General features: G+C 42.7%; 3 protein-coding genes across 4 annotated transcripts; 2 read left to right on the top strand and 1 right to left on the bottom strand.

The window, feature by feature from the left end:
• Nucleotides 1-240: 240 nt before the first annotated feature.
• RAD1 (RAD1 checkpoint DNA exonuclease) lies at nt 241-4,107 on the bottom strand. The gene is made up of 5 exons (XM_058824019.1): nt 3,877-4,107; nt 2,233-2,341; nt 1,355-1,613; nt 900-998; nt 241-568 (listed from the first exon to the last, which is right to left on the bottom strand). The coding sequence occupies exons 1-5, from the start codon at nt 4,069-4,071 to the stop codon at nt 385-387; spliced, it is 846 nt and encodes a 281-aa protein (XP_058680002.1). The 5' UTR covers nt 4,072-4,107; the 3' UTR covers nt 241-384.
• A 159-nt stretch (nt 4,108-4,266) lies between these two features.
• Nucleotides 4,267-8,944, top strand: BRIX1 (biogenesis of ribosomes BRX1). Its single transcript, XM_058823908.1, has 10 exons — nt 4,267-4,448; nt 5,195-5,306; nt 5,695-5,738; nt 6,357-6,427; nt 6,808-6,857; nt 6,953-7,026; nt 7,125-7,175; nt 7,466-7,567; nt 8,094-8,222; nt 8,546-8,944. Exons 1-10 carry the CDS (start codon nt 4,281-4,283, stop codon nt 8,813-8,815), a joined length of 1,071 nt encoding a protein of 356 aa, XP_058679891.1. The 5' UTR covers nt 4,267-4,280; the 3' UTR covers nt 8,816-8,944.
• A 2,552-nt stretch (nt 8,945-11,496) lies between these two features.
• Nucleotides 11,497-23,856, top strand: DNAJC21 (DnaJ heat shock protein family (Hsp40) member C21). 2 transcript variants are annotated; one of them, XM_058823965.1, is made up of 12 exons: nt 11,497-11,599; nt 11,739-11,832; nt 12,663-12,786; nt 13,684-13,806; nt 16,838-17,142; nt 18,144-18,295; nt 18,625-18,712; nt 18,947-19,105; nt 19,769-19,808; nt 21,664-21,854; nt 22,239-22,311; nt 23,333-23,856. In XM_058823965.1, the coding sequence occupies exons 1-12, from the start codon at nt 11,503-11,505 to the stop codon at nt 23,492-23,494; spliced, it is 1,608 nt and encodes a 535-aa protein (XP_058679948.1). In that variant the 5' UTR covers nt 11,497-11,502; the 3' UTR covers nt 23,495-23,856. The 2 variants fall into 2 exon arrangements, with proteins under 2 accessions (XP_058679948.1, XP_058679947.1); XM_058823964.1 differs by having other exon boundaries at nt 21,661-21,854.
• The last annotated feature ends 182 nt before the right edge of the window (nt 23,857-24,038 follow it).

The raw sequence follows: 24,038 nt of genomic DNA, 5'->3' as shown, positions 1-24,038 counted from the left end.
GTTATCTGGCTAATATACAACAAGTATTCAGATTTTCCCCTGTGTAATTGAATACTAGAAGCCAAAGACAAAAAAACATAGCACAGACAAAATTCTTGGAGAATGCTGCAAAAAGCATCAATGTGTTACACAAACAGTACTTTAACATCTGTGTTGGAAGCAGTGTCTATAAGACATCAACTCCCCTTTCCGCTTTTTCAGTTTGAGTCAAGGCTAAGAAATGTTTGCAGTTGTAGAAAATGAAAGTTTTCAACTTTCTTATTCCAGAGCTAAAAAATAAAGACAATATTAACTCTATCAAACCTTATAGCTTTCATTTAGTTTTGTAAAAAAATATAATCTTTTATATAACCAAAAATATATTACAGATGCCAGCACACACACCTACAGTTCTGCTTCAGTGATGTTCTCATCAGGGCAACAATAGTATTCCACAAAACAGATCTGTCCATCTTCATTCCTAATCATGTACTGCAGTGAAAGAAATCCTTGAGCATCTGTTCGAATGGACACTTTGCAAGACAAAGCCAGTGCCTTTGTGGATGGCTTAAGCAAAGAAATCTTGTACCTGCAGGAGAAAATGTTATTATCATGTATTATTCAAGTAAAGTGAAAAAAATACATTGTGCAAAGAGGAGCTGAAACATTAGTCACAAATAAAGACCCAGAATAAAAAAAAACAATTCGGAATGCACTTATTTGCTCTTTCCCTGGTAACAACATTAAACTGTCATCGTCAGCACTTAGCTTTTGATAACAGACACGGTCTTTTATCAGATGGGGAGTATTTTTGCCCCCTCATACTAATAAAATAAATGTTACAGAAATACCAAAGCAGTTTTTAAACTTCCCATCAAGAATGCATGACCAGGCACAGAGGGCATCAGTCACTTTCTAACCTGTTTGTCTGGGTCTGGTTACAGTGGAATGCTTCCATCAAATCAGAGTCCCTAGGGTAGTCTAGATGGGCACTTCCAGCATTTCCAAAAGTGGATAACCTGGAAGACAAAAAGCACCATCACAAAATACCTGATGAGAGCTCCGTAAAAACTCACCAAAATGAGTCATTGTACATATCTCATGATTGTTTCACAAAACACTGCTGTTTGTTTCACTTTATTTAATCAAAAATGCTAAACTGTCCACACCAATGTCACATTTTTGAAGTTGTCAAAATACTCATTACTATGTTAATTAGAGAACATACTGTGATTTGCTATACTCATTACAATTATTCCTGAAATGAAGGAATTAATTCTAAAGTAATTCCCCTCTCTCTACTGTGAAAACTTCCACTCCTCACCAGCCAAGGCAGCCAAGCACAAACATTTGAGTTCAAAGCCATTTCTAGTACCTGAAGTAGGGTTTATCTGGAGACATGGTAATCTGCAGAACCTCACTGGTCATGTCCAGTTCAGCAAATGCCTCTCGCAGTCCCTCTGACTGCAGGATAATTTTATTAACAACCTTTGTACTGCAGAAATCAAAATCTAACAACTCCTCAGGTTCTTGAGTGTTGATTTTGCACACTGTTACCACTCCTCCTTCTTCCAAGAACAGCATCAGGGGATACCCATAACCACGGTAACACAATCTGAGGGCCGTTGATGTTCCTGAAAATGAGAATGAAATATACATCCTGCAGAAACCACAGCTAGGGCTTTTGATTACTTTAGAAAACTCACATTTTTCTCACACACAAGCCACAGATCAACAGCAGTGCTGCCTCCCAGACACCCCCTGAAATGCTAATGGTTATGCAGTAAAATTAAATTACTTGCGTGGAGACAACTCAAATCCAAATAATTTCACCCACCACAAAAGAAACACCAGCTGTGACACTTAAGACACACTACAAACAGTTTAGAGGAATTGGAAAATCCTCATGGTCCTAAGGCTCTCTCTGGCTCACATCATCCTTCCTTACTACTCTTGTTACTTGTGCAAACTGAAGTTAATGCAGCTGAGCTTGTGCTGTGGTCACACCCTCCTGTGGCAGGTTATCACCACCTGAACCTCTGGTTTCCCAAAATCACAGTGCTCTTTAGAACACTCGATTTAGATCTTTAGGTCAGCCACAACCAAAACTGTAGAGGAATGAGGAGCTCAAGGCAGAGCTGCTGCAAGGGCAGAACTGCCCAGGAAGCTGCCATGGTATCACTCCACGCCATGTGAGTACACATCCTGCAGCACCCACACAGCCTCCTGTGGATTCATGGAAATAGACCACACCTGGCAAGGAGCTGGTTCCAAAAATGGTCAGGCAGTCCAGAAGAACGGACAGACTGATCCGGAACATCACAGACTCCTCCTGAACGGAAAATTCCTGGAAAATTTCTGCCTGTAAGTTAAAGAAAAGAGATGAAAAGCTGGGAGTTTCTGCAATTATTTTACAGTTTAAACTTCAAGGTTTCCCATCCAGAAAGCAGTGCAACACAAAGTGATTTCTACATGCAACACGGCATTGATTATAGAAAAATGGGTCTTTATCCTCAAAACTAGGAAAACACAATCAAACCACACTTGAAACAAGGTAAGATGGCATAAACATGAATTCCTAAATACATGTCTATTATGGTTTAAGTACAACCTACAAACAGTAAAGCTAGAGCTGCTTACTTCTGGAGCTAGAAACATTCATGGAACTGTACAATGTATCACCCTTCTCCAGTAACAATAATTACATTTTTTATGCTCAGTGCATGCATAAGCATTCCAAACACTAGAAGGACATAAGAACAGATCAGAACAGTGACTTCACCACTCTGAAATATGTGCTGAATCCTGCCTTTGATAAACTGCTCCATGGTATCCTGTCTGTCGCTGGCACTCACTGCTTTGTGGCACCTACAAGAATGGAGTGTCTCAGAAATAAACCAGCGTGGCATGAGCTGCCTTTGGAAAAGTAATTTCATATTTTCCTGACAGCCTAGAGGGAAAACCCCATCCTGGGGTGCTTTGACCACAGCACAACCATCTTTAATCTAGTGTCTGTGCATCTGTACTCTTTCACAGCTGACTTAAATCCAACCTTTTAGCTTTGGGATGAGCTATAAAAACACCTAAAGAGGAACACTATGGACACTTGCTGTGCAGCTAAGCACAGCATGGCCAGAAGGAGCCATGAATTTGGCAGACACCAATACATTAGATGAAGGTGCAAACCCAATACTCTGTCAGGTGCTCAGGGATGTAGTGCTGCAGGGTTTGGAATTTCAGCAGTATGGACACCCATAAACAAGGGCAGCCTCACCACGGCCCTTCCTCCATGCCAGCTCAGGCACCTCTGCCTTGCTCCCAGCAAAGTCTCTCCTTCTCTGCAGGTGAGCACACGGAATTGTTAGGGTTGAGAGGGACCTCTGGAGATCATCCAGTCCAACCCCTCTGCCAAGGCAGAGTCACCTGGAGCAGTGACAGGGAACACATCCACAACACATCCAGGCCGGGTTAGACTGTCTCCGCAGAGGGAAACTCCAAGACCTCCCTGGCATTCTGCTCCAGTGCTCTACCCCTCTAAGCATAAATAAGTGCTTCCTCGTGTTGAGGTGAAACTTCGGTGGTTTATTTTATGCCCATTGCCCTCCTTCCTGTCACTGGTCACCACAGAAAGGAGTCTGGCACCATCTTCTCGGCACCCACGTTTGAAATATTTATACGCATTAATGAGACTCTCAGTCTGCTCTTCTCCAGACTAAACAGACCCAGCTCCTGCAGGCTGCCTCACAAGAGATGCTCCAGTCCTTTAATCATCTTTGTGGCCTCCGCTGGACCCTGTCCAGAGAGTCCTTGTCCCCCCGGTGCCCTGAGAGCGGCGGTGACCGAGGCCTGCGCAGGGCCTGCAGCAGCCGCACCCTCCCCTCGCCCGAGTCCCGGTACCTGGATGAAGGCGTTGGCCTGGATGCACTTGGCATCCTCCACAGTGACGCGCAGCCCGCTGGCCGTGGCCAGGCAGGTGGCGTGGTCCTGGAAGTGCACGGCCCGCAAGAGGCTGGACAGGTGCCGGGCGTTGTCCAGGCTGGCCGACAGCGCGTAGCGCTCGCCGCTGGCGGGCGGCTGCGCCGAGAACGGCATGGCCCGGCACCGGGAACGAGGAGCAGCGGGAGCGCAGGAGGCGGGAATGCAGGAGGCGGGATTGCAGGAAGCGGGAATGCAGGAAGCGGGAATGCAGGAGGCGGGGCGCGGGCACGGCGAACGGAGGGAGTGCAGGAAGTGAGATCACGGCCTCGGCGGCGCAGGAAACGCGAGCGCAGGAAGCGGGGCGGGCGAGGAGGCATCGCGGCATGGCGTGCGGGCGGATGGCGGCCAAGAGGAAGCGTGGAGCGCTGGCCGCGGGGAAGGCGAAGCGCGCCAGGAGCGCCTCGAGCGCGGGCGAGGCGGCGCCGGAGGGCGGCCCGAGGGATGGCAGCGCCCCGCCGCAGGAATACAGCATCCCGCCGCCCGTGTCCCAGGTACCGCCGCTCGGCCCGGCGCTCCGGTTGTGTGAGGGAACGCGGCTGAGCCGTGACTGAGGGGTTTGTTCGTAGTGTTTTATAATAGCGGCACAAGTAAAAAGTGGCGGTGCGTTGTTTCCGTGAGAATACGCGAAAAGCGCTGTCCTGGTCGATGTCGGTAAGATGTGTTACCTCAGTCTCAAGTATTGGGAAGAGTTGGGCAATTCTCTTTCATGCAGAGGCTGTGTGGAAACTGTGCCTGTTCCATTTAGGAATCATGCGGAGAAGGTTTCGGTAATTGTTTGCTTGTAGGAAAAGCGTAAAGTACTGACTGTAAACACCAAGGCTTCGCAGTTTCGACAGGAGAATCTGGGCTGTGCTCTGGAGTGTTCCTGAGCCCATTTTGCAGGAAAATAAGCAACGCACGTGGAGTTTTAGCAGTTGGGTGGGAGTGCAGGGCTGTGCCCGGGAGCACGCTGTGGATCGGGATGAGGATGGTTCCTCCTTGGGTGGGAAGGAAAGGCTGTGCCCGGGAGCACGCTGTGGATCGGGATGGGGACGGCTCCTCCTGTAAAAAGCAGGGCCCCCTTTTTTGTAGGGCAGTCTCCACTCTTGCTGAGAGCGTGGTTCTGTCTGCGTGAGAGATAAAAACGAAGGTTCTTGCTGTGTCTTTCGGTATTCGCTGTCCAAACTGTAATTTTGCTGCATTATAATAACATTAAGTCTAGCAGCTTCCCATGTGACTGTTGTGTCTTTTTTTCTAGGGCAAATGGAAAAACAAGGAGCGAGTGCTGATATTCTCCTCTCGTGGAATTAATTTCAGAACAAGACACCTAATGCAGGACTTAAGGACATTGATGCCTCACTCTAAAGCAGGTAGGGGTTGAATATCATTCCTAACGTATATTTTGAGAATGCTTTTGAGCCAAGAGCTCCTAACGCCCTGTTCTTTTATTTTTTTTTAATGTGGTACAGAAGAATTTTGATGAAACTTTTATCTCAAATAAACACCTTTTGAGCCAGCAAGTACAGCAATTTTTGTATCCCAGTATTTTCTGGGAAGTGAATCCTATGGCATCGCTCCTGAGCCTGCGCAGTTAGTTTTGTTGCTATGTTTAGATATTCCATAACATGACAGAAACAATTTGATAATTACCCTTTCATTTATAAACTAGTAACCTTTTTGCAAAAAACCTAACTGTTACAATAATCTCTTGTATTGAATTGGTTTTCCAGCCTTGTAAGTGTTGGCTTTGTCTTCCAGATACAAAAATGGACCGTAAAGACCAGTTATTTGTAATCAATGAGGTAATTCAGGATTTATCTTGATGCTTCTGTATTTTATTTTATTTTCTATGGAAATTCAGTATGCCAGGGAAAGGGGCAACCAAATTCAAAGTGTAACTTCATAGGTGAAAATTACTGATACCCAAAGAGCCAAAAGTTGACTTTTGATTAATAAAACCAGAATGAAACATTTAATTAGATACAGATTTTCATCATGAAGAAATACAGCATATTGAAGAAGAAATACAGCATAATGTGCTTTTCTATGTAGGTGAGAAGTGTAGCACAGCTTATGCTTGAACAGTGCAGGACACAAATGCAGCCAGCCAAAATGTAGTAGGATGTTGATAGTTCTGAACCTAGAACCTAATGTCTCAGCTCCTGCTCTTGTGTTTGTATCTGGAGAGCTTATCAGGTTTGTAGCTTTAGTGAGGTTATTACTCCTTGTAGTAAGTATGTGAAATTTTTTTTAAAACCTAACCAAAATTTGAGTGTCAGTAGATGTCATTTCATAAGACAAGATCTTTGCTTTTTGAACTTGCATTTTGGAGAGAAGAAAATATTAGAGATAAATGTGGAAAGTTATCAAAAATGTCTTCAGGATGTTTGTAAGCAGCTAATTTGATGTGTCTTGTGTAGGTGTGTGAAATGAAAAACTGCAATAAGTGCATCTTTTTTGAAGCCAAAAAGAAACAGGATCTCTACATGTGGTAAGGAAATGTTATGTTTTGTTACATTTCTGTTTATAGCTGCAGATGCTTCAGTTCTAGCTGAAGCTTCCTACTGTAATAGTAAAGATACATGAAATACTGCTGCTTAGTTGAATTTGTTCTAATATTGCACTTCTGTGGATAGTGCAAATTTACAATGTGTGAACAGCTTTTGGTGACTGTTTGCAGAAGCATTTTATAAAATTATTTAGAAAACAAGTGTTTATGAGCTTTTTGAAGGAACTCAGTACAGCTATAAAAGTGACAGAAACTACTTCAATGCAGGAATAGCTGGGTGGGGTGTAGTGTGGAAATCCAGCATGTGTTCTCCCTGCTGTTAACATTTTTCTTTCTCTCTTCCCACCACTTGTCCTCTGAAGGCTTTCAAACACACCACAGGGACCATCTGCTAAATTCTTGGTGCAGAATGGTAAGCTGGTGGACATTATTGTGTTTGTATTCTTGCTGTTCTGTCTGAAACATTTTCTGTAAATAGTAACTTCTTTTTGTTTTTAATCACTGTAGTTCACACACTGGCTGAACTGAAGATGACAGGAAATTGCCTAAGGGGCTCAAGACCCCTTTTGTCTTTTGATCCAGTAAGTATAGGTTTTATTTCATTTGGGTACGTTCTTATTCTTTTTGCATGACTATTGTATTTAGCCTTGTATGTAAAACAAATTTTTATTTTTTGTAGATATTTGACCGGGAGCCACACTATGCCCTGCTAAAAGAATTGTTTATTCAGGTCAGTCTATAGTTTCCAGTGTTTCTTCACTGGAGATGTTTTTTGGCAACATACTTAAGAATCACAAGTGTTTTTTTTTCAAGAAGCAGTTTTACACTTCTGAACTTTGAAAAGATCAAAAAGGATTTGGATCATATTTTTAGCATGACTCAGACACTTATTCTTAAGTTTTGGGTTATGAAATGTAACCTTGGTTTGGGAATGTAGTAAATTAAAAGGAATTTAAAAAGAGCCATTTGTGTTTGACCTCTTAACTTGCAGATGTTCAGAAACACTGCCTTTTATTACAGATATTTGGTACACCTCAGTACCACCCCAAAAGCCAGCCTTTTGTTGATCATGTTTTCACCTTCACCATCACTGATGAAAGGATCTGGTTCCGCAATTACCAGGTGAGTGGTCTCTTCCAGCTTTTCAAAAGGAGATCAGTGGAGTAGCTTCATATGAAATCCACCAAATGAAATAAGAATCATGATTATTGTTATCAGGGTATGCCAGCCCCTAATGCTTGCAGATTCAGTGTCCTGAAATGACAACCTTCACCTGTATCTCTGGAGAGATCTGGTTCACTGAACTTGCATTCATCAAGTCGTGATTCTGTGAGGGATGTCTTGGTGGCAGGACACACTACCTAAGGCCTAAACTGTGCCTTAATCTAAGTTGCTGCTTTGACCCAAAGTAATCTAGAGTTTACTTTCTGTAGAAGGAATTCACAAATACAGAGTACTCCAAAAGCTTGCTTGAATTCCTAAGAACTGCTGTATGTACAGAACTGGGTTTATGGAAATATAACTAATCAGGTACCTTATCTTGAATTTAAGTTTAATTGTGTATTACCATATATATGCAAGGTGCCTGCAAGGTCGTATGCTTTGATTCAATCTGTGAGAAATTGACAAAGTTTTCTTTTTATTGCAGATAATAGAAGAAGATGCATCCCTAGTAGAAATTGGGCCTCGTTTTGTCCTGAACCTCATAAAAATCTTCCAAGGTAGCTTTGGAGGACCGACTCTCTATGAAAATCCTCATTACCGGTCCCCAAATATGGTAAGCAGCTCTGCCTTTGTTTTCTCTTTCATTTAGCAAGTAATTAGAAAACCAGCCTTGCAGTCAGTCTGTGCAGGAGCATCAAGTATGCCTTTCCCCATGACCCTTTGTAGTGCCCTAAACTGGTGACAGTTAGAGGACAGAGTAGTTTTGTGATCATGAAGTGAATGCAGAAGTCATGTCACTGAAAAGATGACCATACACTGAGGGTCTTGGCCATTAAGCAGAGAAATTAGTATTAAAGAAATTAGTTTCTTTAACAACAGATTTCTTCCATTGTCCTTATTTGAAACATGATGACATTTAAATTCTTATTTTTTTAGCATCGCCGACTGATAAGATTGTCAGTGGCAGCTAAGTTTAGAGAGAAGCAGCAGGTGAAAGAAGTGCAGATGGTAAAGAAAAAAGGAACTAAGGTCCTTGTTGAAGAAGATCCTACTGAAGTAGTCTTTGAAACTCCAGCTGAAGAGAAGCCAGTGGAAATACAGCTTGTGAAACCAGAGTCAAAGCCAATTGTTAAAGATAAGAAGAAGCTACGTAAAATTCAGAGGAAAAAGCAAAAAAAGCTATTTAGAACTGAAGGATCTAAATAGATAGATGTTACAAGGAATGAAACTTCATACAATATCAACCGAATATTGTAAATATTTGAATTTACATTGTACAGACAAACATGTCTGAACTTCAGTTTTAAGTGAACAAAACATATGTTTCTTTGTAAAGATTGAGTTTGCATTCTTTTATTGTCTTATGTGTTTCTGAGTTTTCAGAAATAATGCGGCATCTCATTCAGCCTGGCCTTAAACACTTCCAGGGATGGGACATCACAACTGTTCTGGACAACTTCTCTGGGGCTATTTATTACATACCTTTAGTTGACAGTTCCTGATCTCATGACCTGCTCACTAGTTCTGCACTCCCCCAGACTTTCTTGTGTTTCAAAGTCTTGCCCATGCCCTGTTTCTGTTTGATACCTCTGTTTCAATTTCCAGCATCTTAATGCTGAAAAGACACAATGGGCTGGAGAGGAAGCTGACCTGTTAAATTCTAAATACCACCCCACCCAGCAGGGTGAGGGAAATCCCATGTGACTTCTGCAGCAAAGTGGTCTGTGTGCCATGTGATTGGAAAGAAAGACTGGTGAATATAGGCATGTGCTCCGTTCACATAGTCTTAATACATAGATAGCTGAGTTGGAAAAGACCTCCATCAGGATAATTGAGTCCAATTTAACTCCTTGCAGAACTTTGTAACACTAAGCTGTGTGACTGAGGATCCTGCAGACCTCCTTTAATTCTTGACAAGCTTGGTGCCATGACCACTTCCCTGGGAGCTGACCATCCTTTGTGTAAAGAACCTTGGTGTCCAACAGGAACTTCCCTGACACACTTGTTTAACCAACTCAGCCCCAGAGAGCTGCCTGCTCATTCTCCCTTGGTAGGGTGGGGAAGAGAATTGGAAGGGTAGAAATGAAAAGTTATGAGTGCAGATAAAGACTTAAGAAAACAGCAAAGCTTTTTGCAAAGCAAAAGCCATGCACAGAAGCAAAACAAAACAAGGAATTTATTTACTATGTCCTCTGGGTAGGAGACATTCACCTCCCAAGAAAGCTGGGTTCTGTCATGTAACACTGACTCAGGAAGACAAATGTGTCACTCTCAATGTTCCCCCTTCCTCCAGCTTTGTATGCTGAGCATGGTGCCAGGCTGTGTAGGATAACCCTGCAGTCAGCTGGGGGCAGCTGCCCTGGCTGCGCCCCCTCTCACTTTCTTGTGCACCTCTCTGGTGGGTGGGGCGAGAAGCAAGGGAGGCCGTGAGTCTGAGCATTGCTCAGCAATAATGCAAGCATCTCTGTTACTATCCACACAACATTTGTGTTTTCAGCACAAATCCAAAACACTTCTCCCTACCTGCTACTGTGATGGAAATTGACTCAATACCAGCCAAAACCTCCTGTGACAAAGGTGTGTATCGGAGAGAGATCCCCTCTCAGCCTCCTCTCCAACGTGAACAAGACACGTAACTTCAGCTGCTGTGACCTCTCTCAATCTAAGCTGCCCTCCTCCTGATAAACTCCAATAGCTTTATATCCTTCTTATGCTGAGGTGACCCAAAACTGCCCCAGCACTCGAGGTGAGGCTGCCCCAGTGCAGAGCAGAGCAGACAATCTCCTCCCTTGCCCGGCTGGTGATGCTGTGCCTGATGCCCTCCTGGCTGCCAGGGCACTGCTGGCTTGTGTTCAATTTGCCATGTTTGGATTAAACACTGAGTTTAGGACCTCCAGACTTTACTGTGAGATCAGGGCCTCCAGATCTTGCTGTACCATCCAAAACTCAGTTTGTGTATTGCCCACTGATACACACCTGACCTAGAGAAGGAAAGCGACTTGGACCAATGCTAAAATCTCTGAAGACCATAGGTATAAATAAAAGCTACCTTGAGAATGTGCACTGTGCTGGCTGCGCCACTGAGCTCCTCAGCACCCACAGGAATCAGAAATATCTGTTTCAGAAATAGTGTGGCCAGCAGGCCTAGGGAAGCTATTCTTTCCCTGTGCTCAGCACTAGTGAGGTGACACCATGAGTCCTGTGTTCAGGTCTGGGCTCCTCAGTTCAGGAAGGACTTTGAGGTGCTGGAGCAAATTCAGAAAAAGGAAAGCAAGCTGTGAAGCACAACAAAACCTGGAGCACAGGTCTTAAGAGAAGCAGGGGTATTTACTCTGGGAATGAGGAGGCTCAGGGGAGATCTCATTGCACTGTACAGCTCCCTGAAAGGAAAGGGTGACCAGGTTGGGGTCAGACTTTTCTCTGAGGCAGCTGGAATTAGGACAAGAGCACTGGCCTTAAGCCGTGCCAGGGGACGTTAACGTTGTTCATAAGGAGTAATTTCTTCACAGAAAGGCTGGTTAGACATTGGATGGGCTGCCCAGGGAAGGTGGAGTCACCGTCCCTGGAGGTGTTCAAGAAAACCCTGGAGTAGCACTCAGTGCCACGGTCTGGTTGACACGGTGGTGTTGGGTCACGGGTAGGGCTCGATGATCTCGGAGATCTTTTCCACCCTCATTGATTCTGTGCATTCCAGCACAAGGTGTCGGGTTAATCGGACAGCCAGTGTTTGAAGCACTCCCAAGGTGCCGCCGGCAGCCGGCCGACACCGCGCCTCAGGTCCCTCCCCTCCCGCCTCGCTCCTCCCGCTGCCGCCTCGCCCCTCCCGGCGCGAGCGGCAGTGCCCGCTGTCCCGGTGTCGCCGCCCCGCCCCGCCGGCCGCCGCCGCCATCGCCATGAAGTGCCACTACGAGGTGCTGGGCGTGAGGCGCGACGCCGCCGAGGAGGAGCTGAAGCGGGCGTACCGCCGGCTGGCGCTGCGCTGGCACCCGGGTACGGCCCGGGCCCGGCCCCGGCCCCGCGCGGCGCGGGGGCACCGCGCTGCCGCCTGGCTCGGTGCCGGGGGCGGCGGGGCGGCTGCTGCCGCCGAGCCCGACCACAGCTGACACGGTTTCGTTAAATTGTCCTGCAGATAAAAACCTCGAGAACGCGGAGGAGGCAGCGGAGCAGTTCAAGTTGATCCAGGCGGCGTACGACGTGCTCAGCGACCCACAGGAACGGGCCTGGTGAGCGGCGCTTGGCCTGGCTGAGGTTTTATTAGCCCGGACTTGCCAGGGCTTGTCCTGTGCTGGTCCTAGGCAGGCGTGGGCAGGGCCAGCCGGCTGGTTTTAGGTTTTGCCGGAGTTGGAGCCCTGCAGCCCCGTGGAGGGGCACGGCTCGCCCTCTCACCCTCCTCGTGGTGTGCCGGGAGCTGAGGGCGTGCTGGGCCCCAGCAGCGCCCTGCCGACAGCCGGGCTGGGCCTGCTCCTCCTCCCCGGGCGGCTCTTCAGGGCAGCCCTAGTCAGCCCTCAGGGCCCGGGCAGTGCGTACCGGTGTCCCGTTCTAATTTGAAATACACACATACACATCTCTAAGGGATCACTATTGTAAATGTTCTGTGTAGCTTGTTTTTCACGTGGGCTGAAGCATCTACCAGATTACACAGCCAAACTCACCTCTCCTGTGTTTGTCCTCCTTGAGAATACTGGACTGGTTTTCTGTTTTTATGTGTTTGGGTATGATTTGAGGATATTTGAGTGCATGCAAGTATTGGGTGATTTAAGTAATGCCCTACCCCTTTCTGAAAGTCTTGTGAGGCATCTTTCTCAAATGCAATTGATAGGTAGCTAGCTCTTGAGGAATTATTGCTATATGTATTGCAGATAAAATAATAGTAAAATAAAGGTTAAGAGGGAATTTCTACTGTCATATTTTTTACTCTCTGAAGAGTTTGGATGTGAGAATTACAGACAGTAGGTTAAGCTATACAGTGATGTTATAGGCGTACTGTGTTAGTTTATCAGCACTGTGGGGTGTTCCATGTTTCTACATCGTTGATGCTGTGGATTTTTTCCAGGTATGATAGTCACAGGGAGGCTCTGCTGAAAGGAGGAGCTGATGGAGACTATCAAGATGATAGCTTGGATCTGCTGCACTACTTCACTGTTAGCTGCTACTCTGGATATGGGGATGATGAAAAGGTAAGCTATCAATTAATCTTTAATTAATCAGCTTAAATTTCATTATAAGTGTTAGCATTTGTTTTGTGTTAAAGTTATATGTAGAATTGTTAGCACAGCTTACACAAATCCAAGAGAAAACTTAACCTGGATGTGTAAGGAGGCTTTAATCTTACCTATTGTCCAACAATTACTTAATCAAAATGTCCAGCTATGTTGTACAACTACAGATGTGTGCATATTGTTTATTTATCTTGTATAGTGAAGGATTCCAGGGCTTTGCCATACCATCTGTTTATTTAGAAATAACTTTCTCAAGCAAGAATCTTGTAAACAACAGAAAAGCAATGTAACAGTAGCCTTTGGGGGAAGGTGTGCTTGCTGTAATTGAATTCCCTATTGGATTTTTGAATTTCCCTTTGGATTTTAAAATACTAATAATATTTAATATACTGAAAAGCTCTAGGTGATTAGAAAAGCATCCACCAGAGGAAATACTTACCTGTCCTTCTGTTACTGTACTGGTAGTCAGTTAGTAACATATTAATTTAGAAAAATATAGGATATTTAACAGTGAATTTTATGTCTGGAGCTTCCACAGAATTTGATCCTATGTAACTAGGAACTTATCACCATCTCCAGCATATGGAAATTTTCTTTTAAAATCAGTGTTTAACTACGTGTCTGAAGAAGACAGAGACCGTGTGAGGAAGGTGGAAATAAAAGGCATGAGAGATAGTGGAACTTTGTTAGGAAGGGTCTTGTACCTCAGCAAGTGCTCACAAGGCCTTTATTCTGGTTTTGAGTTGTTCTTGCAGTGTAGCAACGTTTTTCTAAAATAGACAGCACCTGAGCATTTGTACATGTGTTACTGTGCCACACAAAAGGGTTTTTTATTTGTTTGTTTGTTTGTTTCAGGGATTCTTTACAGTGTATCGACAAGTTTTTGAGAAGATTGCGAAGGAAGAGCTGGAATATATGACACAGGAAGATATTGAAGAATTCCCTATGTTTGGATATTCCCATAGTGACTATGATACGGTAAGGACAAGTGTAAAACTGAACTGCAGGTAAACCTGCAGGAGTTAAACCATTACTTTGTCCCAAAGGAGGGGTCCCTCTGATCTCTGAATGCCATGCATCTGTGGTTATTTTCTACTGTTGTAGACCATTACAGCAAAGGAAGTGCTTGTGGTCTGATTCATATTTATGTGAATTAAAATTGGTATTTCCTGCTGGAGTACAGTATTAGCCAGGCCTGCTGGGTGAGTTGTCAGACAGATGCTTCACAGGGACAACCATCAATTCTGCCAGTAGGACTTAAGTCTAGTGCAAGACCTATAAAGCAAATGAATGGATGTTTTCTTTGTTTCCTGATGAGAGTAGTTTACCAGTGTTTAACACAACTTGTGTTACAGACAGGGGTACTGAGCTAATTTTTTTCCTGCAGCATGTAGTATCCTGCCTCATACAGGCAAACTGCATTGCACTTAGTGTGTAGCAGAGCCTTTAGAAAGTAGATGTGATGTTGACTGGCAGTGTGAGCTGCCATTATGATCACATTGTCATCTGCAATTAGTTTATAGTCAGATTTGATTCAGAAAAAAATTGCATGCTTTCCTCTGTGAAGAAAGAAAAGAAAGTGTATGGGTACTTTTATGACTTGAATTCTTGTCACCTGGTTTGCCAACTATTTGTTATAATATATCAGACTATCAGATTTAGGATTTTTTTTAAGGTTACCAGTATTTCTGTGTTGAAATTAAAAACTGAGGTGATAACACTTTCCCTAGGGAGTAACTGCACAGTATGAAGTGCACTCAAATGTTACTTCTAGTGTGGTTCTTCTCCCTGTCACTTTCTCTGTATGGATAATTATTTATGAAATTTGAATTGATTCATACCTTAAAAGTTAGTAGCTTCAGTGGTACAAAAATTGACTGGAGTTGGAAACAAAAGTTACAAATCAAACTTCTTGAGAAGTGCCAGAAAGGGTGTTCAGATATGGGGAGAAGTTTGGATATGGGGAGAAGTTACAGGATGGCTTAATGAATGGAAATCTTTCCCAAGGAGAATACATAGTATGTCTGGACCAGCTAAAATATGTCTTTTAATGTTGTTATCTTGACACATCTTTTGAAAACTGCTTCTTTTGAGTCCATGGGACAGATAAGATTATAGACTCAAAATAGCTTTAATGCTTATGTCAATTAATAACTGCAAAAAGGACTGGAATTCTGATCAACATGCTTTGCCATCTGCCTAGTTCATGCTGTTCTGGAAGCAGAGTGCTCACTTCTCCCCCCCCCCACCCTTCCCCTGGGATTCCTAGGGGTATTTTATAGGAAATAGCTTCTGGTAAGTAGAAAGGTAATTTTCCCTGTTGTCTTATATTCAGACTAAGAGATTATACTGTCAGAGGATTCCAGCATTGCAGTGCTCACTTCTCTACGCAGTAGGAATATAATGGGAAAGGAGTTTTAGAAGGGAGCTACAAAAACTATACAAGGGCTTTAAAATATGTGATGTGAATGCTCTGTGTTTTGGTCTGCTTTGTGAGTTCACAAGAAGCATGAGAGGCAGCTTGGTCAGAGCAAAGCAGCCAGGAAAGATATTCTTAAGGCCGTGAGTTCACAAGCATTCATGGGAAGAGAAGACTTGCAGGTCAACAAAAATGATCAGCTCCAGGTACAAGTAGTAGGCAAAACAAAATCCGCTTGGGAGTTCAGCAAGGGCTGCTGTTCAGGCTGCTGCTGAGTGCCACACATGTGCAGGTTGTTGAGGTAGCTGCTGAGAATGGGGAGAATCCCACCCTATAGATCTGGTGAAGAGGAGCATGGTCCCTGTCATCAGTTGGTGGGTGTGCATCCTTTTGCACAAAAGTATCCTCTTCTGAAGCAGAAATCTCTGGTAGGTAGTCTAATATTACTTAGGTTATTGGATGAAATATGAATGTTTATTGGTTATTTTTTGTGATAGCTGAGAAAAATTGTAGTGACTTACCTGCCAGAAGCCACAGCCATGAACTTCACATGTAGATAGGCTGCTGGAAGTTATTGTTGAGTTGTTCCTGTGAATAACAATTGATCGTTTTGTTCACAGTTTCTGTGAACAAAAATAGCAGAGGAAGAACAGAACTGACTAAAAAAACCATGAAACCATGAGGTTAAATACTTCTATGAGGTATCCCAAAATATGAGCAGTTGGGCAAATAGAAGTGAGTAGTAAAAAGGAAGATTGATGGGACAAGTAATGTAAGAAGGGAGATTAGGCATATCTTGATTGCTGAATATACAAAGTGCTGAAGGACAATAATTATTTGGAGAGAAATAAAGAACAAACCCAAGGTGATTGTGAGGCCACATTATTAGTCCAGCATTTACACATGAATAGTAAAAGGGAGGAGAATAAGTAACAATCACTTTTTATTCTAATATGAAAGCTAGGGGGCATAATTTTAGCCTACAGTCATGTAGTTTGCTAACAAAACAGGAGTAAATGTTTCTTCACATAGCCATTTCTTAAACTGTGCAAGTCACAGCTCCTTGCTGTTGTGTCATCAAGGGCTTTTCATTTCTGTCTTGCTCGGGAAGCAGAGAGAATATACAAGGAAGAAATAGCATTATGTATTTATTTTTTGTTTTGCTGCTTTTTTATGCTGTGCAAGTGTGTGGCTGACCTCTGCTGTGGTGTAATGTGGAGTGTGTGTTTAATGTATGTTTGATGTTTGTAGGTAAGTACCAGCTTGCAGGCAGCATGTGTGATTCTGATTGTGCTTTTCAGTTTGACAGGAGAAATACAGGACAGCTAAGTAACTGGACACTAGTGTCAGCGTGATCCAGTCCTGCTGGGGGATATTTTTAGAAGTTGCAGTTTGTAATAGTTTAGATGAGGTTGTTGCTTTCAAACTTCAAGGATGATGTTAGGAATTTTTCTAAATCTTCATTGCTCTGAGGCAAAACTGTGGCCTGTATAGAAGTTCAGAAAAAAGGGTTACAAAAGCTCTGAATTACTTCTCTGTTTTTTCTGTCCCTCCTCAACAAGTGACTTAGTTTTTGTTTTTTTCTTGTAGGTAGTCCACCCTTTCTATGCATATTGGCAGAGTTTCTGTACACAGAAAAACTTTGCTTGGAAAGAAGAGTATGACACACGACAAGCCTCAAACCGCTGGGAGAAACGAGCTATGGAAAAAGAGAACAAGAAAACAAGGGAGAAAGCAAGGAAAGAGAGGAATGAGCTGATCCGTCAGCTAGTAGCCTTTATTCGTAAGAGGGATAAAAGAGTACAGGCTCACAGAAAGCTTGTGGAAGAACAAAATGCAGAAAAAACTAGGAAAGCAGAAGAATTTCGGAGGCAACAGAAGCTAAAACAAGCCAAGTATGTACATGTCAAACAAATTATTATTTTTTTAACTTGAAGAAATTATCCATGAGGATATAGTATAGACTTAGATTCTAATAGTAGCTCCACTTGCTCTTTTAAACATCCCTGAAAATTTTACATACTAATTTTGGTCTCAAGTCTGAGATGCCATATTTGGTAATTTGGGGCACGCTTAAACTGGGAAAACTGAGATGGTACATTCCCATAGCACAGTCAAGGAGTAATGTGCTTGTGGGTTTTGTTGTCCTGTATTTTTTTGAGTTTGTGTGGCATTCACATTCTCTGAACAGAGAGACATAATTATCTCTCTCAGAGTTTTTTCCTAGAAAAAAGAGAGAAGAAGAGAAAAACAATTCTTTTCTCTACTTGCTGCTCCTGTTCTTTTGCACATGTAGAATGTGTTAAGAAGATTGTTTACCTGAAGTGTTTTGTCAATTAAATTCTACTGAAGATTGTTTTGTTTCCTTGGCCAATTGGAAAAAGCTGTGTCCTGACTGTCAGGAGACAATCACAAGGTTTTTTTAGTATTCTTTGTAGTGTAGTTATAGTACAGTATAATATAACCTAGTTATAGTACAGTAATATAACATAGTTTAATAAAGCAATTGTTCAGCCTTCTGAATCAATAAAGTAGGATACCAATCATTCCCTTCATTGGGGGTGCCCTGTTTTACTGTAAGTTTGGATCTTAGAGTAGGTTGAGATGACTTCCTTGCTGTCAGCTTGATACTGACCATGCTGCTCAGCATGTTCTGCCTGAAATGCAACCAGGACCCACCTATGTTAATAAAACTGCTTACAGTGCAGAGGTGCCCATTGACATCACAAATTAAGTCAGATTTCCAATTGTGTGCTCCATCATATGTTCAGAACTTTCCTCCTGTGATGCGGAAGAAGAACAATTATCTTTAGGTAGAAGTTATCTTTCAGTTACACTGTTCCCCTAGTTCCCATCTCAGGGACACAGTGTAGAAGTTACTGTATTCTGCTTGCAGGCTTGCTGAGCAGTACAAAGAGCAGAGCTGGATAACTATGTCAGATCTGGAGAGAGAGCTGCAAGAGATGGAGGCACAATATGAAAAGGAATTTGGAGATGGATCAGGTGGTGAAGATGCATTAGAAGAACAGGAGACAAAAAGCATTGAAGGTATGGTGTGTGTGGAGGTGATATCTACTAGTATGAGTGTGGCTCGCTTACAGCCTCAAATTCACAGTTCTGACGTAATGCAACTCACTCCCTCCCTCTGAGGATGCTGGACTAGAGTCTGTCCCTCTCTGGTGTTTTTGTTTGAACAAGCTGCAGCTGTTAATTTATACCAATGTCTGATTGTTGAGGTGATCTTGAGCTGTCTGTGTGTCAGTAGTACTGGAGAAATTGAATGTCAGTGCTGTGACTATTTTCTGGGGCTTAAAGAGCACCTTGTTTAAAAATTGCTGATCTGACTTTGTTTCTCTGATTCCTGCTGATCTCTTCAGACAAACTGAATGATGAAACTGAAGAAGCTGAACTTGTTGATGGTCTGTACTGCCCTGCTTGTGACAAATTGTTAAAAACTGAGAAAGCGTAAGTATTTGTGGTTGGGGATTTGTGGGTGAAGGTGTTGGATTTTAAGTTATTTAAAACTGCATTTTAGAGAATTTTTAACTTCACATAATGAGTGTTGTCTTTCCAGTAAAGACATTGTCAGTGCAGAATTTTCCATACTTCGTAGTGCTGGATAATGGGCCTGTTGTTAATTTATGTAAATATAACTATGTTTGCTCAGAGCAACCTGCAGTAACAATCTGGTCTTCACAGCATGAAAAATCACGAGAAATCAAAGAAGCATCGAGAGATGGTATCGCTGTTACGACAGCAGTTGGAAGAGGAGGAAGGGAAATTTGCTGTGTCTTCAGATGATGCAGATGGAATACAGACCAAAGAGGAGGAAGAAACAGAAGACATACCCAAACAGAAGTACGTGAAATTGTTTTTAATTTTATCATGACTCATGATTTACTAAGTCTTAGTGGCCTTCAGAGGGAGCTCCTGATGATTTGCCACTGCATTGCTCTCAGTATTGTGCAATTTGAAATACTTATTAGCATCAGAGTTCCAGTAAAACACATGCCTGTGCATGACTACATTTGAGTGCCATAAAACAACAGACTTATGTTTTCTCTGCTACCTAAAGTTGTATGTTAAGGAAAAGAAAGATTTGCTATTTTCAAGCAGAGGGACTTCCACAGAGCTAGTGCTTATTGATTTGGTACTTACTGTCAATTGATTGGTGGCATAAATGGAAAACGAGCATGCTCAAAATCAGAATTGTTACACGACTTAATTTTTTTAAACAGCCAGAGCACAATTCCAGCTATCTCACTAGTATCTTTGGGTTCAGTCTGAGCAAAACAAATGTTTTACTAAATGCAGTGAGTAGTTTGGGAGACCTATTGTTTTATTTCTGGCATGAGTAACTTTCTTTTTGTGGCTACCTAATATCATGTTAAGAGGATCAAGGAAAAGTATAGCTTGATTATACTATCAAGCTATACTTTTATAGAAATCCTGTAGGTTTAGAAAACCTAGGGTTTTGGGGGTTTTCTGTAAAAAAAGGTAATTTTAAAATTATCTTTACAGACTCTCAAAGAAACAAAGGAAGAAGCAGAAAACAATGAAGGTATGTAGTCATAATCATACTCTGGGAACTTTACAACCCAGTTTTCTTAAGAAGCCGAAAACTCGCATTTAACTCCTGACAAATTATTTCTCTGTCCTGCAGAATAGGAGAGCTTGAAATTCCACAGAATTTTAAACTATTAAAAATACTTTAAATTATTTTTTGCCACCAGAATAACTTCTGTTAGACTTATTATAATTGTATTTTGTGATAGTAATATCATAGACCTCACTTCATTCTGTTAGTGCAGATGTTAATATGTGGTGCCGACTCTAAAAAAGCTGTAGTCTGATGTATAAGAAGAACAGGTGGAAACAGGCAGATGGGGAGAATGGAAGGAATTGGTCAGTAAGACCAGTAGTGGCCATGGTGCATTAAGAGCCCAATGTGGTGGTCACTTCTGGCTTTAGTTGTAGGAGTTGGTATAATGTTTTGTTTTTTAATCTCTAATTTAGAGGGGGTCAAAAAGACTGCCACAGTATTGGTTTTCTGCTGGCAATGTAGTTGTTGGAATGAACACATCCATTCCAATTTTTTCCTGAACTGCAAGCAAAAGTAACACCTGGAGTCTGTGTTACTCCAGGATCTGAGTCTGTGTGTGATATGACAGCAGCAGGTGAAATTCACCAAGAGCAAGCTGTTTCAGGCTTGAGTGGCAGGGGTGTCACAGTCAGCATGCTCCTGTGTCTGCCTTCCTCAAGCTTCATCCTTTTCAAGTACTTACTCCTGAGTCCTAGCCTTGTTCCAGTGAGCTGTCTGTACCAGATCCTGCCTCTTCCATGCTTTACCCTCTGATTTCCTATTCTCTGTTCACCTTTTCTGCCTTCTCACACTCCATCATTATCTCTTGTCCTTAAGAAACTTTTCTGAGACTTTCAAGCAGCTGAAGCTTCCTGGCTTCACATTGGCTGGTTCAGTTGCATAGTCCGAGTATTGGCGGGACCTTCATGTTTCTGTGCAGGCCGTGAGGCTTCAGTTAACTCCTTCCTCCTCTGTGTGAGACCAGAAGGTCTGTTCTCACTGCGGAGGTGGCACACAGTAACCGTGGCTCTGTTCCATCAGTTTGCTACAGCCTGGACAGTAGGTGCCACTCTTGCCTTGCTCAAGCTGCAGTCTTATGCTGGGAAATCCTCACCTCCATCCTCTGACAAGCATTGTGGAGTACTGGGAATCTCTGTGGGTTTTTTTTCTTTTCCTGAAGTTAGGATTAGCCAAGTTTTTTTCAGGTAGCTGAGACTTTGCACTAGAGGTGGTTAGAGTTCCATTAATGTGGTGTTAGGTCAAATTTGTTATTGTGCTATTGGGAGCTTTGCTGTTCTGCTTCAGACAGGAAGTGGATATTTTGCCAAACCATGTCTTGAGTCTAATCTGGCACATGGAAAAAGCTGCTGATATCTGCTAGGGAAGGAAAATATAGTGTGTCTACCTAATTTCAGTCAGCTCAGTTATTTTGGCTCCAGGTTCCTAATGCAGTTGTCTGGCACAGAAAACTTCAGTCTAAATAATTAACCCTTCGCAAAGTTATAAGCCACTATGTGTGAAATAAGAAATGGTAGTCAGAACAGGATGAACCCTGTGTATAATTAAAAGTTACTGTAGTAGCTTCTGTAGTTTCAGAGGCTGTTTTATTGGTGTTTCTTCCCTTCACCGCAGGTGGCCTCATCTTTCAAAACAGGAGAACTAAGGTTTTACATGTTACAGTCTCACTGAAAACACACAGTAAAATTAAGAGGGTCCATGGCTTTCTCTCCTCCCAACCCACCCATGTTTGAGGTAAATGAGTATAATACTATAAACATATCACTAACGAACTGGAAGTATTTAACTTGGATTTTTTTTTTTGTTTGGACAGCAGAGTTACGAGGACTCTTTTGATCAAAGTGCTGACGAAGAAACAGTTGAACAAAAGGAGGTGCTCAGCATGGAAAAGGACAGTGGCTCAACAGAGGAGTTGGTAAATGATGGCCAAAGATGTGCTGTGTCAGAGGACACAGGCATTACAGATGATGTCAGTCAAGAGAATGAAACAAAAAGTGAAGCAAAAAGGTGTGTTGGTTGCAACATTGTAGTCACTGTGTCGTGTTTGGTATTGTCAAACAAGGAGAGATGTACTCTCAAATGTGGGCTCTGGGGGTGCTCACCAAAACTGGTTTGAATAAATACGATACTAAACAAAGCATGCAGGGGCTTCTCTGGAGGTGGTATTTGACTGCAGATTGCTACCATATCACTTCCTAGGAGCTGATTCAACATTCTGAGATTTACAGTTGACTGTCTAAATTAATTTTTTTTTTTTCTGGATGCACTTACATTTTGTTGCGGGAAGCAAGAACAGGGGAAAGCAGCAGAGTTATTGAAAACTGAAAATTGAAAAAGCTTGTAAATGCTAAATGTTCCTGTGCACTGATTTTAGCTCCTCTTTGTTGGCAGCACTAAGTCTAAAGGGAAGAAAGCCAAGGAAGCAAAAAAGTCTGCTAAGGTGTCTTCAGAGAGCTCAGCAATGGTATGTCAAATTACTTATGCTACTTAAAATAGCATTAGGTGTTGGAAGGGACCTTAAAGATCATCTAGTTCCAGTAGACCACATTGCTCAAAGCCCCATCCAGCCTAGCCTTGGACGCTTCCCAGGGATGAAGCATCCACAACTTCTCTATGCCAATGCCTTATCACCCTTACTGTAAGGAATTTCTTCATAATGTGTAATCTAGACCTGCCCTCTGTCAGTTTAAGGCCATTGCCCATTGTCCTGTCACTCTGCCTGTATAAAAAGTCACTCTCTCTGCTTTATGTAAGCCCCCTTAAGACATAGGAAGGCTGCAATGAGTTCTCCCTGGAGCCTTCTCTTCATCTTTCTCAGCCTGTCTATACAGGAGGGCTAAAAGGTGGGGGTCATATAATTACAAAGAAGGCTATTTTTTGGTCACCTCCAGTCCACCAATTCTGTCCCTGTGATTTTGATAGAACTGAAACTTCAGCTCTTGTCCTCACAGAGAAATACAGGACTCAGCTTCATTTCTAGGAGAGCTGGTAAAGTTCTGTGTGCAAGGCAGTTCAAATGATTAAACAGCTGGGGACAGAGCTGTTGTCACCCAGCACGTGACAGGCCAGTACTGTTTGCATCTATCTCAATATTGATGCTTGCCAGAGAGCAAAACTTTGTAGAACTACAGCTAAGACATACTAAATTCACTGCATCTCAGAGCCCAAAGCATTACCTACCTGGATGGTCAGGTGAGATCAAAACTATTCTTTACTTTGAATAGTAAAGATTTACTTAGATTTGCAAGGCTTCCATTCTTAATTTTACTTAAAGCACTTTGAAATATAATGAAGTTATATTTGCAATTATTTGTTAAAAAATATGTGCTTAATTGTTAATGAATAATGAAATCTTGATGATAGAAACAAACAGCTTAGTCCTGCTTCATTGCCAAGGAGAAAGTGTCTGCAAGAAATTCGTGTATTATAGTGATGATGTATTCAATATGAGTGTGAAGCATTCAGGTTTTTTTTTCTCATTGTAGAATGAAGTTCCTATCCACTGTGTAACCTGCAACTGTACATTTCCATCCCGAAATAAATTGTTTGAGCACCTGAAAGTCACAGGACATGAAAGAGCAACAACACCAACTGTAAATGGAGCTGTGAACACCAAAAACAAAAAAGAGAAACGTAAAAACAGATAGAACTTTGTTGTAGTGACAGTCTTCAGAATTGTACAGTAACACTGAAAAAACTGAAACATGCACACTGCCTGTGTCTGGACTTAAACAAAGAAGGCAGATACCAATGTAGGAAAAAAATGAAGATGCACAAAAGGAATACTGTCTTGTGGAAGACTCTGTGCTTTCTTCTGTTCTTAAAAGCCTTCCTTTAATCATAGAATGGTTTGGTGTCAGGGCAGAGGTGGATGTTCCTTCCACCAGGCCACCTGTACCCTGAGCAGCTTTCACACCACAGGTGGGGAAATAGTAATTCAAAGCTATTCACCCTGTGTTCCTGTAGAACCTGCATGGATTATTTCCACACAGAGGAAATAATAAATTATTTTGACATGTGTGCTGTTGCTTTTCTTTTGAGAGGGTTCAGCTCAGGGTGAGTAGCCAGTAGCAGGGCCTATGCTCTGTTGATGAGAATATGGTGCTGAGAACACCCAGGTCATGGGTCTGGTCCTCTATGGACCATTCTCTTAGGAGCTGGGCTTGATGATCCTTGTGGATCCCTTCCAAC

This window comes from Ammospiza caudacuta, chromosome Z (genome assembly GCF_027887145.1).
Source record: "Ammospiza caudacuta isolate bAmmCau1 chromosome Z, bAmmCau1.pri, whole genome shotgun sequence".
Classification (NCBI taxonomy): domain Eukaryota; kingdom Metazoa; phylum Chordata; class Aves; order Passeriformes; family Passerellidae; genus Ammospiza; species Ammospiza caudacuta.
Note: the sequence above shows the minus strand (reverse complement) of the source record. Positions and strands in the feature narration are given on the sequence as shown.

Bases quoted from the DNA above. Each gene is read 5' to 3' on its own strand.
- BRIX1 (XM_058823908.1), top strand. From the start codon at position 4,281: ATGGCGTGCGGGCGGATGGCGGCCAAGAGGAAGCGTGGAGCGCTGGCC. The intron at 5,739-6,356 runs GTAATTCAGGAT...TGTCTTGTGTAG, and splicing joins AGTTATTTGTAATCAATGAG to GTGTGTGAAATGAAAAACTG. The intron at 8,223-8,545 runs GTAAGCAGCTCT...TTATTTTTTTAG, and splicing joins ATTACCGGTCCCCAAATATG to CATCGCCGACTGATAAGATT.
- DNAJC21 (XM_058823964.1), top strand. From the start codon at position 11,503: ATGAAGTGCCACTACGAGGTGCTGGGCGTGAGGCGCGACGCCGCCGAG. The intron at 18,296-18,624 runs GTATGGTGTGTG...TGATCTCTTCAG, and splicing joins GGAGACAAAAAGCATTGAAG to ACAAACTGAATGATGAAACT. The intron at 22,312-23,332 runs GTATGTCAAATT...TTCTCATTGTAG, and splicing joins CTTCAGAGAGCTCAGCAATG to AATGAAGTTCCTATCCACTG.
- RAD1 (XM_058824019.1), bottom strand. From the start codon at position 4,071: ATGCCGTTCTCGGCGCAGCCGCCCGCCAGCGGCGAGCGCTACGCGCTG. The intron at 2,342-3,876 runs GTACCGGGACTC...TTTAACTTACAG, and splicing joins AGGCCAACGCCTTCATCCAG to GCAGAAATTTTCCAGGAATT. The intron at 999-1,354 runs GTACTAGAAATG...TTTGTCTTCCAG, and splicing joins CCAGATAAACCCTACTTCAG to GTTATCCACTTTTGGAAATG.